Raw genomic sequence first — 15,919 nt, 5'->3', positions numbered from 1 at the left:
CTAGATGGACTGGAGAGGCTGTAGATGTTGGTAATACATGAAAGCGTCCTACATAAACTGTCAGTTACCTCAGAAAATATATACATTTACACAACAAATAACTAAGTGTAGGAATACATGCTGGTGAAACATCCTGGCAATTAACATTGACAACCCAATGACAGGTTTGTACAGGCCTGACACGGAATATGTCACAACCAAGAAAGTAGAATCAGTTTGACTGTTACTATTTCTGCACGCAATGCAGAGAAGTCCTGTAGCTCTCTAAGGCTAGGTCTACACTACCCGCCTGAATCGGTGGGTAGAAATCGACCTCTCGGGGATCGATTATCGCGAATCGATCCCCGAATCGACGCTCTTACTCCACCAGCGGAGGTGGGAGTAAGGGCCTTCGACAGGAAGCCGCAGAGGTCGATTTTGCCGCCGTCCTCACAGCGGGGTAAGTCGGCTGCGATACGTCGAATTCAGCTACGCTATTCACGTAGCTGAATTTGCGTATCTTCAATCGACTCCCCCCTGTAGTGTAGATGTAGCCTAAGAAAAGTCATTCTGAAAAGCATTAACTCATTTGGCTCATCATCCAAATTGGTGCCCTTGACATCTGTGGCTGTTCAGTAATAATTAATCCATTAATCCTTCTCAGCTAGAACTGTTTATCACCTTGAACAATAGCAGCCATTCACCAAACTACAGAGACTTTGGGCAGTAACTTTTCTCTTTCACGTGATAAGTTCCTTGCAGTCAGGTCGGTACAAGTCAGCAGACTTTTCTCTTTCCAGAGCTTGAGCTTCTGAGGGTGCTCTACCAGTGAACAGGAGAGCTCAGTTGAGTGGGACCAAAGACACAATGGAACTATACAGACGTTTTTCCTGGCAGTTCTCCTTTTACCACGTGTGTCTCTGTAGCTCTGCTTGTCTTTGTGGGAAGATTGCTACCCTGGGGTTGGTTCATCCTGTCCGTATAACATCACAACCTCCCCCCCCCCCCAGAATCAGTGCCTCTCAGTTTACCTTCCCCAGGATCACCCCCAGTGTAACACCCCCCCTGGGGGGGGGGCTTGCTCAATTCATTGCAAACCCCTGGGATTGCTCCTCCACTGTAACCCCCACGGAGTTGCTGACTCCCACTTGAAATGCCTCCAAGACTGCCCTCCCCCCCCAGAGATGGTTCCCCTCATTGCAACCCCAGGAATGCTCCCTGAAGGGTCAGCCCTGCAGCTCTCCCCCTGGGATTGCCTCACCACTGCTTCCCCTACTACCTCTGCCCAGCACTTTGTGTCTGTTGTAAGCCCAGGCTGACTAGGGTTGCTACCCTCAGCGCATGCACTGCTCTCAGGGGTGCTTCCCTCTCCCCCGGGCTCATGCCCCAGCAACACTGTGCCCATGCCCCCACTCTCCTTGCTTAGCCCCGCCACCCCTGGAACTGGTGCCCCTGAAGTAAACCCCTATTTGGCTTCCCCCCGTGTAACACGGGCACACCCTCACCCAAGGGTAAATCTCCCTGCACCCCTCGGTGCAACTCCCCCCTGCACCCTCCACCCAAAGGTAACCCCCCCCCATCCCTAGATACAACCCACCCACGGGCACACCCTCACCCAAGGGTAAATCCCCCCCAGGTGTAACCACCTCCCCCGAAGTGTAACTCCGCCCCCCAGTGTAGCCCCCCCGCCCCTGCACACCACCAGGTGTGACCCCAGCGGGACCCCCACGCGCACTCACACCTCCCAGCTGCCCCCAAGTCTCCGCAGCCCCAGGCCGGTGCCCCCGGATCCCTCGCTGCGCCCGGCGGCCGCGCCCGGCTCCGGCTGAGGCGCATGTGCCGCGCCTCCTTCCCCGCCCCCCGATCGCCGCCGGAGCCGGGGAGGCAGCGCCGAGCCGAGCGGGTGCCGGGCGGAGCGAGCATGAAGGACCGAACGGGGGAGCTCCGCGCGGTGAGCGCCGGCCGGGCCCGGGGTGCGGGGGCCAGCGCGGGGCTCGCCGGGGGGCTAGTCCCCCTGGAGTGATAGGGGGGTGGGGGAGCTGGTCCCTCTGGGGGGTGAGATGGGGTGTGTGTGGGGGGAGCTGGTCTCTTGTGGGGGTGAGGTGGGGTGTGTGTGTGGGGGGGTGTGCTGTGTGTGGGGGAGATGGGGTGTGTGTGTGCGGGGGGGGGCTGTGTGTGGGGGAGATGGGTGTGTGTGTGTGTGTGTGGGGAGCTGGCCTCTCCTGGGGGTGAGGTGGGGTGTGTGTGGGGTGTGCTGTGTGTGGGGGTGCTGTGTGTGGGGGAGATGGGGTGTGTGTGTGCGGGGGGGGGGCTGTGTGTGGGGGAGATGGGTGTGTGTGTGTGGGGAGCTGGCCTCTCCTGGGGGTGAGGTGGGGTGTGTGTGTGTGTGTGGGGATGCTGTGTGGGGGGGTGCTGTGTGGGGGGGAGATGGGGTGTGTGTGTGCGGGGGGAGCTGGCCTCTCCTGGGGGTGAGGTGGGGCAGAGGGGCTGGCTCCTCCTGGGAGTGAGATGGGGGATTGGCCTATCCTGGGATGGGAGATGGAGGGTGGTGTATGTGGCTCTCTCACCAGGAGCGGCAGCAGGGTTTTTGGCGCCCTAGGCGGGGGTCCTTCCGAGCTCCTGGTTGTCGTCGGCAATTCTGCGGCGGGGGGGTCCTTCCGCGCTCCCGGTCTTCGGGGCACTTCGGCGGTGGGTCCTGGAGCGAGTGAAGGACCCGCCGCAGAATTGCCGCCGAAGACCCGGAGCGCGGAAGGACCCCCTGCCGCCGAATTGCCGCCGAGGGCGGCAAAATGCCACCCCCCCAAATCCTGGTGCAGTCGCCTAAATGGAAGCGCCGGCCCTGTCTCTCACCCTCTGGATCCAGGAGTGCAAGAGTCGTACCCCTCTAGGGAGGTGTGTGTGTTGCAGATGTCACACCTGGATGCAGGTGACCCCCCAAGCACTCCTGTAGCCAGGGGGTGGCAGACCCCCAGCACCCCAACTCTAACAGCTCTGGCGCATAGGGTGGTGAGGGACTGTGTGTGTCTGAGTGGGGTGGGTCTTGCATCCTGGAAAGACGGAGGTGGTGTGAGGGGAAGTAGCTGTACTTCTGCAGTGGCAGGGGTGGGGTGGGGTGGCCAGGGAGGTTGTGTGAGTGAATGTGACAAACAAGTGATCAAACCCTAAACACACTGTGATGCTCCATCCCAGGCTGAGGTTTGGGGTATGGGTGTGTGGGGGTTATGTCAAATGCCCTTGCTGGGTTGGGCCTTGGTGTGTATGTGTGTGGGGGGCTGGATGTGTTGGAGCGAGATGGGGCCTGCACTGGGGGGCTTGATGTGTTGTGTCTGCGTACAGAGGTGATCTGAGGTTTCTGTTTTGTGTGCTCTGACAACATAGAGCTTGACATGGTAATGAAGTATTATTGAATGTGACACGCATGCTGCAGGGCCCGGGCAGCCGATTGCGTGAGTGGTTCTGACACATTCGCGGGTGCGGAGGGAGGGCGCGCTTGTGTGAGTGGATTTTCTTGACTAGAATAAAAAGTCTCCTCACACCCCATATGGCAAAGGAGGGCAGGAGCGCTGTGTAGGTTTTGACACCCTCTAGGGTAGGGGCAGCATACTCAGGGTGGGGAGAAGAGATGTGAACCTGTGTGAGAATGTGAGGGGTTGAGGGAGGGGAAGACCTTGCGGGAGGATGTGTAAGTGGACTTGACCCACTTGCTGGGGGTGAGGAGGTTATATGTGTGGGTCTAAAAATCTTCCCAGGAGCTGTGGCAGAGGCTGGCTGAATGGATGTTCTGGTGAGTGGCAGATCGACAGGAGGTTGTAAGAATGGATCTGATACACCCTTCAGCCTTGAAGGGGATGTGTGCATCGAACAGTGTCTTTGTCCCTGATCCCGCCTGTGAGGCTGCTTCACCCTGACTTCCAGAGAGCTTTCCATGGCTGCTGTTTGACTGTTTGAATCAGTTGGGCCCGGTTTTATTTCTGGATGTCCTTAATCAATGGAACAGGGTTTACATTCAGCAGCTGGTCTTGGATGTCAGTGAGTTTGCTGGTGTGGGTGTTCATAATATCCTGGAACCATCAAAGTGTATCACTAGCCTGTGTAAGCACCTTTGGGGGAGGGGGGATAGCTTAGTGATTTGAGCATTGGCAGCAGCGAGCTCTGGGGGAGGAGCCCCCCTTTCCCACCCCCCCAGCAGCACGTTCACCCCCCACCATTGTCACTGCATGTGCTCCTAGGGCCTCTCTCAGGTCCAGGAATCTCCCTCGCCTCCCCCATGGTGGGTGCCGGGAGGTGCTGCGTGCGCCTCCTCCCCTGCTGTTGCCCCTGACTGTAGCCTCACTTGGGGTGAGGGATGGGGCTGCCCTTTGCCCAGCATGAGGCAGGAGCGGTGACTGCGGGCGGGGGCCCCCCCTGTGCTGGTGGAGGGTCCTGCCGAAAAGAGAAGGGTCTGAGGGTGAAGGCCAGGCTCAGTCAGTCAGCTCTGGCAGTTGAGATGGGGGGCACTAGGACCCTGCAGCAGCAGTTGCTGCAGGGAGGCAGCATGGAGCTGCACGGAAGAGGCAGGGACACTCTGCTCTGGGGGCCGTGCGTGGAGGCAGCAAGTCTGGGCCGGGCAGGGCCTGTGCAACCCATTAGGGGACCTAAGCGGTCGCCTAGGGCACTACAATTTTGGGGGCGGCGGTATTTCAGCGGCGGGACCTTCCGCCTAGGGCGGCAGAAAAGCTGGCGGCACTCCTGGGGCTGGGGGACACTCGGGGGGGGGGGCGGCAGGTGGGGCCGGGGGGGAACACCCGACCCCAAATATTGGTGGAAATGGGCTTCTGGGCTCTGAATATTGCTGGTGTCCAGGCACCACGTGAGAATATAACTCGCCACCTATGATTCTATGATTCACCTGTTGTTGTCATCCTCCCTCTTTCCCCTGTGGTTTTTGCTACAGCCATGTGTTGCAACTTGTACTCCCGCACTGCTGCGGTTGAATCTATGCAGACAGACCCTTGTGCCCACACAGAACCCCCTTGAAGTTAAACGTCCATCCATGTGAATCCAGTTGTAGGATTGGGGCCCTTAATTGTAAGCTCTTTGGGGCAGGAACCATATCTTTCTGTGAGTTTATGCAGAACCGAGCATAATGTGGCCCAGATCTTCATTGGAGGGTCTGGGCACTATCACGTTATAAATAGTAATACCATTAACCCAGATTTTACCTGACTCTCTGCATCTCAGCAGGCATCTTTTGTCTACAGTCTGGAGAGTATTTATGCTTAGTTACGCTTCCTAGCAAAGGCATCGGCTTCAGAATGAAACTGAACAGAGTTGCTGAGGCTTTGCCTTCAAAACGCTGCCTGGGGGCTACTTGCAGGAAAGTTCTTCTAAGAAGCCGCAGTAGATCCCCAGTGACAGAGAAATTAGAGATTGGGAGTCTATACAAGAGATCTCGCAAATGATTCCAGATATCCAGACTGTTTTCCTTTGTGGAATTTCATACCATTTCTCCTAGTTTAATTGTCCTTTTTGAGATCTGTTGGTATTTTTGCTTTTCAGGTAATTATAGTTTGATATCGTAGCTTTTTAGTTGCTGTTTAACCCAGGTGTACATATTTAGCTGTTTAACTCTTCATAAATCAGTTCCTCTGACCCTTACTCATTTCTGTTATTTTTTCATTCTCTTTGGTTTGCAGATATTGCTCAGATAATGAGGAACCAAGAGCTACATAGTATTGTAGGCGCAATCTCATTAGTGCCACTGAGACACTTTTGCTTTCTTGTTTCTGACCTGATAGTTGCAACTGACAGTCCATTGCCACCATATCACACATTTAATTTTCTGTTCACTATTGCCAGCATCCCGTGTATTCTGTGAGCATGGAATTGTGCTGCAGAATCTCAGCTTTTCCTGAAGGTGGGGGGAGAGGGGAAATGGTGCTTCTTGCCTTCATGGTTGTGAAGGTAACTGAAAATGCGAGACCAGTGTAACCAATGTCAAGTTGTCTGCTCTGAGACATGTGAACTGGCACATTCGGGTCAAACAGAGAGTTGACTCTGAAACCTAACAATGCTACTTTAAATGTAGGCATTAGCTTTGGCATTGTTGGTCATGTTAAAAGAAACACTCAGTTAAGCTGCCAACCACTTCCCGTTCCTCACCAGTTGCCACAAGCACAGCAGCTAAAACCTCTAGATTCCCCTTGATAACATCTATGATGCAGTTACTCATGGTCACCAACCCCCCCTCCCCTTCCCCCCACTGTGGCACATGAAAACCTGAACATGTGGCAGGACTGTGGAGCTGTGCTCCGTCTCCGCTCCAGCTCCAGGCAAAAACCTGCAGCTCCACTGCTCCGGAACTGCTCCGCGCTCCAGCTCCAGGCTCCGCTCCAAAGCCCTGCATGTGGGGACAGAGTAAATGCACTTTGTCTATCAAAATAAATAATGCAAGGGCCACTGTCATAGTAGCGAACATTTATATCCTGGAAACCCCCCAAAGGTCCCAGTCGGGACTGGAGCCCCATTGTGCTGGGTGCCGTACAAATGGGTCAATATCCCTGCTGCTGAGCCAAAAAATATTGTTTTTGTTTGCCTACAAAAATAGTGGTGATGCTTGTGCACAGGCCTGCCTCTTCTGGAGTTCTGAGTTCAAATGCGCAGCTAGGTCAGAAATAAGAATGAAGTAGGTTAATCATAGTTTTACAGTGATAGACACTAGTATAGAGCGACATTCCTGCTACTCCCCTCTCACCCATATTTTGAAATTAGCAAACTGGTGCAATTAGCAGTTTCTGCTCTAGGAAGTCCAAGGACTAGAGTGTGTGTGTGTGTGTCAGGGTTGAAGTCCACTGTCAGAGCTGTGATTGATGACCTTGCTCAGTGCCTGTGTGTAAAGTCTCTACTGCAGGCAGTGCTGTTCCTCAGTTTCATGAATGCTATTTGAAACGTGTTAATCCCAGACAGAGAGAGGAATCATTTGAAAACTCATGATACAATGGGGTTAAACCTAGGATGAATAGAGGAAAATGAAGAAAAGGAAAATGTAGGCTGAGTGCCAGGAGAAAGTTGTAATGGTGAGCTCTGTAGACAGTGCAATTGTCTCCCAAGGGAAGGGGTAGATGCCCTGCTACTTCGGACTCCTAAAACTGGGCTGGATGGAAAACTAGAAAACGTACAATAGGGAAGTCTCTCTCTTTTCGGTGATTCTGAAACAGAAAGGTGTGTGTCAAAAAGAACAGGAGTACTTGTGGCACCTTAGAGACTAACAAATTTATTAGAGCATAAGCTTTCGTGGGCTACAAAAGCTTATGCTCTAATAAATTTGTTAGTCTCTAAGGTGCCACAAGTACTCCTGTTCTTTTTGAGGATACAGACTAACACGGCTGCTACCCTGAAAGGTGTGTGTGTGTTTTGAGGGGGATGAATGAAGGAAAATTGCAGCCATTCTGTTCAACAGAAGCAATTGGAAAGCTCCCAAGGCAAGGAACTCTTCCTCTATGTATAGTGCTGACTGTGAAATAGATTTGAAAATAGAGTTTTAAATAAAGAAATAAAGTCACGTGAGTGCCCTGTTGGCAGCCACTAGCTGGCTGAGGAGTGACACTGGCAGAGTATTTAAAATATTCATTTTTAAATATTTAAAAAAAAAAGAGAACGGGCCATTCAGTTTCTATCCTGCTGTGTTCAGCAACTGAATGAAATAACCATAACTTAATGTTGAACGTTTTTAAAGATTGTAAACATGAATGTCCTTCTGCTCCTGACAACAGCATTCCAGCAGGACTGTGTCTCACCGGGACCCCTTCTCTGCCAGTAGCATGCTGTGTGTGTCTTCAGCAAGATGGCTGCCACCAGGTGTATGCTTAGAAAAAAACATTTTTAATTAAAGCCTTCAGTTGAAGATCCTTTCTGTTCTCTGAATGGCAGGAAGGGCTTCACACCCTGTGAATGTCTGAGCCAAACGGGAGCAGGTCTCCTTTAAGCACCTGTGTGTCCCTAGAAGACAGCGTTAAGGTCCCATGGGCTGGGAATGTGTGTCATGGTTAGAGATGAAAACCCTAGGGCTAGAGAAGCAAGAGGTGAAATTTCTGCAGTAGGTGCAAACAGCACGCCAGAAAGGCAAAGCATGAAAGTAATGTTTATTTAAAGAAATGATAAAGGGGGCTCTATCTAGGGAGATCTACTCATTTGCTAGTGGTTCCTCTAATGAACTAAGGTTAGGAGGAGGCTTGGTTTTGCTTTGTCTGTACTTGAGATGCAGGTCTCTCTAGCCAGCCTCATTAATAATCTGGGCCAATTTCTTCTCATTTTCATAGATCTCCTAAATTCAGCTAGTAAGAAGATGAAAAAATGGCTTTAATCAAAGCAAAAGGAGACCAGCACAAGGGTTCTGCTGCCCCATAGGCTGAAGCTTTGCATTTTAATGGGATTCTTAAAATTATACTTGAATTTTAAAATTTAAAGTGCGAATCCTAGGGCTTCCCTGCAATGTTCTGGGTACAGTGGCTTTTAAGACCATCTAACGCCCTGGGAAGGGAAGGGCACTGCTCACAGAAGAATGGGCATTCAAAACAATCAGGGAATGGGAGATTTATGTATCCCCTCAGAGCTAAGAAATTTACTCTAATGTGAAGAAAGAGTCAATTGGAGACCTGATCTTGAAAGATTTTTGTACTGACATCAGCCCTGGTGTAAGCAGATTGCAAATCCTATTGAAATCAGTAGGAGGTGAGCCTGTTTACACCAGGGCTGAATTTGGCCCTTTGACTAAAGAGTAATGTGTTGCCTCTCAACCCCATCTGTTCCCTTATTTCTAGGGTTAAATTCAGATGTGCACGGGCGTCTCCAGTGAAAGGGGCAGCTGCTGACACAGTCTGATTCTTCCTCTGGCAGACATCCTCGGGGAAGTGTAATTTGAGCAATTGCCAAGTTCTGAGCTTGCTTGGGAGCCAGAAATCCAAGATCTAAGAGTCCCAGGCCTGCTGAATTTGATTGGTTGCTTTAAAAACCATGGCACAAGCTGCTGCGCTCTCCTGATATCGCCTCTTACCTGTTGCATCCCACCGTCTTTGAGATTTCTCCAAATACTCCCGGGGAGGCATAACTGAGGAAAGGAGCGCAGCCTCCTCTGAACTAGGTGACTCATTGTTTCAGAGCAGCATCCAAGTAACTTCTTTTACCTCTGTCACAGCGACTGATTTGGGCAGTACGACCCTTGGAACAGCTAGGCCCGTTCCTCTTCAAAGAGCTGTATCTTCTTTAAACTGCTGTTTTTCTTAACATTTCCCACCATTGCACAGTTGTGCTGCCATCACTGGTGGGAGTGCTAGTGTAGACCAGCCACTGGCATTCATAGCATTGTGTCATCTAGATGGGCCTGAGGGAGGCTAGATGCCAGAGTAAGAAAATGTCTATGCTGGTGCTGCCACTTATATGATTGGAGATTTTCAGATACACGCTAGTGTAGACAAAGGCTATAACACTTTCTGCTGGTGTTTATTCAGACCCAGGCCTGTGGTGGGGAAACTAGCTAGTATTCCTTTGTGTGACGTACTGGGCACAATCCAGACTAGCTGGAGGCTGTAGTAGTTCCCACCTGTGTCACTCACAAACAGACTTCCAGCATGCAAGCTACACCCTCAGTGACTGTGTGTAACTGCAGCCTGCCAGCTGTACCCTGGTTCTCACGAGCCTGGGTTACACTGCAGGGTGACCCCAACCATCCCCAGTCCTGGATCTTCCCCCAGAAATGTATGTCCTTTACTGCCCAGCCCTTTCCGGGACAGTACAAATATATAAAGTCCATTATTCCTTTAAGGGAAAAATATGGCAGTTTATTCCCTTAAATAGTTACCCAGACACTTTAATTTAAACACCCTGAATTAGATAAAACAGTAAAACAAGTTTATTAACTACAAAGGGAGAGATTTTAAGTGGGTACAAATAATGAGGCATAAAAGTCAGAAATGGTTATAAGAAAAATAAAGATAAAAACTCTTCCTAATATCTACTTAGGGAATTATCTTTGTTGCAAAGCACACTTTCTCACCACATGCTCCAGCAGATTACTGACCAAACTTTCAGGTCAGGACCCTTCCCCCGAGGCCAACAGCTGTTTCCTTTTATCTTCTCAGGTGCAGAGAATGAGGTGGGCAAAGGGAGAGAGAGGGGTTTCTTGGGGTGTTTGACCCTCCTTATTATAGTTTGTCACCCTCTCAAAAAACATTTCCAGTTGAGAACCAGGAGACACAGAGTCTATGCGGAAGGATGTTCCCTGCTGGATTTTTTCATCTGTTTGAACGTCCTTTGTTTCCCTTTGTGCTTGATGACTCTGTTGACTGCTTAAATGCAAATTAAAGCAAGCACACATTCCTTTGTTTAGGACAGACCTGTCTGCTGACTTCTGCTTGGGCGGGGCTGTTGGGTTTGGAACACGGGTTAATAACATCATCCTGGGGAATTTTATAACTTCACATACATGTTGCCACACATATTTTATCAGGACAATACTGACCAGCAAATTATGAGTTTTCAAATGATATCTTACAAGGCATACTTCGTACAAAGATTATTGCAATAGTGTGTAGAGTGTGAATACAGGGGTGTGTTCCATCACAGTATGTCTATACTGCAATCCAAGGGCGTGACTGCATCTTGTGTAGACACACCTGAACTAGATTCTGTCTAGCTAGCTTAGGTACAGGAGCAGTGACCCCATGGTAACATGTGCTTCCTTGTGGGCTAACCTCTGCCTATGTGCGTACTGTCATAGCTTCACTGCTCTGGTGCTCAAGCTAGCTCAGATATGTTTACTCAATCTGCAGTCACACCCCGTGACTGCAGTATACCCAGACCCTAAGGCAATGAGTGCTAGTCTACGCTACACAACACACACACTTTGAATGTGCAGAGTCAGGTTAGCTGACATGTTGACCATGGGTTTGGAGTCAGTGTAGACCAGCATCGTGTCAGCTAATGCTGATTAAACCTGGTCTGTGTTGATTGCAAAATCATGCTTAGTGTCATGTCGGCTAATTTGATTCTTCACATCTATATTCAAACATGGTAATATTTTGTAGTTGGAGGCCGGCCCTGAGAGTCTCTGCCTAGCCTCTGTAGGACTGGGCAAGTCTGTCTTTCCTGTCAGTCGTTTCTTCTCATGGTGTCTGACAGAGAAACTGTGCTGAGGCTGGAGCATGGGGGTTCTTTGGAAATGAGTCCAAGTGGCCATTGACACCTTCAGACCTTTGCCTCCTCTGAGTCTGAGAGTGGGAGATGGTGCGTTGTAATATGTTCTAGGAATTATCGTTGGGAAGTTCTCTGGCCTATGTGAGACAGGGGGTCAGACTAGGTGATCATTGGTCACTTTTGGCCTTGAAATCTATGAATTTGTCCTTGTGTCTCTAGCACAGCGCACTATAGCCACGACAGTGAAGTTTAGAAACCTGGTCCGATTTAAGCGTTTTTCACTGTGATCTCTTAAAATGCTGAATGAAGCCATCAGTTTTACAGAGGTCTGAAATTCTGCACTGGTAAAATAGTGAACAGCAGGAATTCAACAGTAGAACTCAATGCAATATAAATACAGGAGATATGACACTGAATTGTTGGGAAATCCCTTTGAGGTAACAGCAAAAATCAGCAACTTGTCCTAACTAATAGCATAAGAACTCCACAATTAAAGTTGTAAGATAAGTTCCATTATAAGACTGATTACTGACAACTCCCCTCAACGTCCCTCGAGAGGTCCTTTCCAAGTCGAATTCTCCCTACATGGTGTCCTACCATAGGAGGATTTATTTATTTTTTTTAGATTGAAGTGAGATGGGAGAGAAGAGACTTCAAAAATCAATTATTTCACTTTTGGAAGAGAGTTGTCATGATTTTTTGGCCTTCAGCTCAATAATAAAGCTTACAAGAAGTGGAAGATGGACAAATGACCAGGGAGGAGTATAAAAATATTGCTCAGGCATGCAGGAGTGAAATCAGGAAGGCCAAATCACACTTGGAGTTGCAGCTAGCAAGAGATGTTAAGAGTAACAAGAAGGGTTTCTTCAGGTATGTTAGCAACAAGAAGAAAGTCAAGGAAAGTGTGGGCCCCTTACTGAATGAGGGAGGCAACCTAGTGACAGAGAATGTGGAAAAAGCTAATGTACTCAATGCTTTTTTTGACTCTGTCTTCATGAACAAGGTCAGCTCCCAGACTGCTGCACTGGGCAGCACAGCATGGGGAGGAGGTGACCAGCCCTCTGTGGAGAAAGAAGGGGTTCGGGACTATTTAGAAAAGCTGGATGAGCACAGATCCGTGGGGCCGGATGTGCTGCATCCGAGGGTGCTAAAGCAGTTGGCGGATGTGATTGCAGAGCCATTGGCCATTATCTTTGAAAACTCATGGTGACTGGGGGAGGTCCCGGATGACTGGAAAAAGGCTAATATAGTGCCCATCTTTAAAAAATGGAAGGAGGAGGATCCGGGGAACTACATGCCAGTCAGCCTCACCTCAGTCCCTGGAAAAATCATGGAGCAGGTCCTCAAGGAATCAATTCTGAAGCACTTCGAGGAGAGAAAAGTGATCAGGAACAGTCAGCATGGATTCACCAAGGGCCAGTCATGCCTGACTAATCTAATTGCTTTCTATGAGGAGATAACTGGTTCTGTGGATGAGGTGAAAGCAGTGGATGTGTTATTCCTTGACTTTAGCAAAGCTTTTGATATGGTCTCCCACAGTATTCTTGCCGGCAAGTTAAAGAAGTATGGGCTGGATGAATGGACTATAAGGTGGATAGAAAGCTGGCTAGATCGTCGGGCTCAACGGGTAGTGATCAATGGCTCCATGTCTCGTTGGCAGCCAGTATCAAGTGGAGTGCCCCAAGGGCCGGTTTTGTTCAGTATCTTCATTAATGATCTGGAGGATGGCGTGGACTGCACTCTCAGCAAGTTTGCAGATGACACTAAATTGGGAGGAGTGGTAGATACGCTGGAGGGTAGGGATAGGATACAGAGGGACCTAGACAAATTAGAGGTTTGGGCGAAAACAAACCTGATGAGGTTCAACAAGGACAAGTGCAGAGTCCTGCACTTAGGACGGAAAAGAATCCCATGTACTGCTACAGACTAGGGACCGAATGGCTAGGAAGCAGTTCTGCAGAAAAGGACCTTGGGGTTACAGTGGACGAGAAGCTGGATATGAGTCGACAGTGTGCCCTTGTTGCCAAGAAGGCTAACGGCATTTTGGGCTGTATAAGTAGAGGCATTGCCAGCAGATCGAGGGACGTGATCATTCCCCCTCTATTCGACATTGGTGAGGCCTCATCTGGAGTACTGTGTCCAGTTTTGGACCCCACACTACAAGAAGGATGTGGAAAAATTGGAAAGAGTCCAGCGGAGGGCAATAAAAATGATTAGGGGGCTGGAGCACGTGACTTATGAGGAGAGGCAGAGGGAACTGGGATTGTTTAGTCTGCAGAAGAGAAGAATGAGGGGGGATTTGATAGCTGCTTTCAACTACCTGAAAGTGGGTTCCAAAGAGGATGGATCGAGACTGTTCTCAGTGGTACCAGATGACAGAACAAGGAGTAATGGTCTCAAGTTGCAGTGGGGGAGATTTAGGTTGGATATTAGGAAAAACTTTTTCACTAGGAGGGTGATGAAGCACTGGAATGGGTTACCTAGGGAAGTGGTGAAATCTCCTTCCTTAGAGGTTTTTAAGGTCAGGCTTGACAAAGCCGTGGCTGGGATGATTTAGTTGGGAATTGGTCCTGCTTTGAGCAGGGGGTTGGATTAGATGACCTCCTGAGGTCCGGTCCAACCCTGATATTCTATTATTTTATTAATGCCTTAGTTGAGGAGCTTCAAATGTGCTGTGCTCTCTATACCTCAAGGAGAGCTGTATGCGTGAGGGTATATTGAACTCACTGTGTAGATAATAAATGCTATTCATTGGGTGGTGGTGGGGCGGGGGGTAGGGAACCCTTGGTTCTAGGCGAAATCTCTGCAAATACTTTGCTCTTTGTGAAGAGTCTCCCACATCTCAACAGGAGCAAAGTGGGAGATGGTGTGAAATACCTCAGTAGCTGTTAAACTGTGCAAGACCAGAGAGAGCAAGAGTGGGCTAAAATTTCTGTGGAGAATATTGACTCCAGAAGAGTCTTGAATCATTCTTCTTCTTTGCTCCATACAATAGAAACTCTCTGTATGGGATACATTTGCTCACCCAGGATATAAAAGAGTTAAAAAAATAAGAAAATTCACAAACACGTTAAGATGGATTCAAGAGGGGGTGGGTGTGTTCTGGTGGTTGAGTATGTGTAACAGGGTGGCTGGCTGCTGAAGGGCTGGGGCTAGCCAACCCTGATTACAGAATGAGCCCCACCTTGTCCTATGAAGAGCTGCAGTGAAGGGCAGAAGCTCAGAAAGTGGTAGAGAGACTGCAGAGTGCGAAAGGCTCCTGCAGGGAAGACCCTAAGCCCAGGGGAGCTGCAGTGAGCAGGAGGCTCCTGCTAGGGCTCCTGACTGAGGGAAAGGTTTGGGGCTGGAAACCAGACCCAGAGTCGTGAGGGAAGGCTGAGTCTGGTGGTATTGGGCCCAGCTCTTGCTAGAGACCCTGACTGGGAGGATGGGGCCTGGAAGCTAGGGGGCTGAGGAGGGTTGAGCTCTAGCCAGGTGAAGCCTGAGAGAGTTTGAATTGGGAAGGAGGACTGGGGACTACATAAAGGGAGAAAGCAGATGAACTGGGTTTGGGGCCTGGAATCCCAGTATGTAAGGACTCAATAAATGGGACCCCAGGAGGGAAAAGTTTAATTACCTGTGGACTGTGAGTTAAGGGGCCCCAAAGAGGGGAGAAACTGGTGGCAGGATACCACAGGGTGACCTCTGGCCACAAGGAAGTGCTCAGGAGGCAGCCAGCCCTGTTACAGCATGGGACAAGGAAGCAGGAACTCCTGGCTCCCAGTCCCAGCTCTGGCACTTGGGGCTTTATGCATATGTTTTTTAAAACAGTCTGCATCAGTTTCCCCATCTGAAAACATGGATTGGAACTGTGGAGTTGGAGGCCACTGTGCCACTCCAACGAGACTTCATGGATCAGATGTTGGAGGGTCTAAGAAGGCCGCTGGTGTAGGGAGAAGGTGGGTTCATGGCTGTGTAAAGCCCCACCCCTCAGTCACGTTTGCTAATGTTTCAGGGACCTGGATAGCAGAGTGGGGCTATCCAGTTTATTACACTGAATGCAGCATGTGCCTTGTGGGCACATTACATATGTGTGCATTCACTGCATGCAGCTCATGGACCTCAGAGACCGAGTATGCGCTGTTGAGACTAGAGTGGTTGAATTGGAGGAGCAAAAGGAGACAGTTACATATATGAGACTTTTCAGTAGAAGCTGGTCCTACTCCCAGTCTGACAGCCTCTGTGCTGTTGTGGAGGATGAAAGTCTCAGGGAAGGAGAACATCAAGCCGGAGTGGAGGGAAACGATCCCATAGTTGGGACCCTCCTTCCAGATGATGTCATTGTGTCTTCTTGGCACTGAGACTATCCCTGCAGGGTTTCAATGGTGCATGAGACAATGGTGTTGGGAGGAGGGATGTAGGTTTATTAGTAACTAGGAAACCTTTTGGGAAAGGAAGGAGCTGTAAAGGGAAGATGGCCTCCATCTACACCAAATGGAACCAGATTCCTGGCACGTATAAAAAGTTTGTAGATGAGTGATTAAACTAAAGCTGGGGAAAAGCCGACAGTTGCAGAGGAGCACATGGTTCTGATAGAGACATCCCTTAGGGGAGGATTTATTAAACGGGATTCTCTATATCCTTGTAAAAAGGAGAGAATAGAAGTTGATAAAGTACAGGTAGGAAAGAGTCCCATTCAGTTAAACCACATGAAAGCAGACAACTAAATAGTCACAAATTTTATTAGTGCTTGTTCACAAATGATAGAAAATAAATATTAAGATGGATGAAC

General features: G+C 49.6%; 1 protein-coding gene across 4 annotated transcripts in view; it reads left to right on the top strand.

The window, feature by feature from the left end:
* The first annotated feature begins 1,744 nt into the window (after positions 1-1,744).
* The window catches only part of STX1A (syntaxin 1A), a 286,732-nt gene continuing 272,557 nt past the window's right edge, over positions 1,745-15,919 (top strand). Inside the window, exon 1 of one of the 4 annotated variants that reach the window (XM_065573025.1) lies at positions 1,745-1,930. In XM_065573025.1, coding sequence (XP_065429097.1) covers positions 1,814-1,930 — 117 coding nt within the window. In that variant the 5' untranslated portion in view covers positions 1,745-1,813. The remainder of the gene's footprint in view (positions 1,931-15,919) is intronic. The other 3 variants (XR_010593799.1, XR_010593798.1, XM_065573026.1) reach the window with 3 other exon arrangements.

Source organism: Chrysemys picta, chromosome 19 (assembly GCF_011386835.1).
Source record: "Chrysemys picta bellii isolate R12L10 chromosome 19, ASM1138683v2, whole genome shotgun sequence".
NCBI classification, from domain to species: Eukaryota; Metazoa; Chordata; order Testudines; family Emydidae; genus Chrysemys; species Chrysemys picta.
This window is presented reverse-complemented; position numbering and strand designations above follow the sequence as displayed.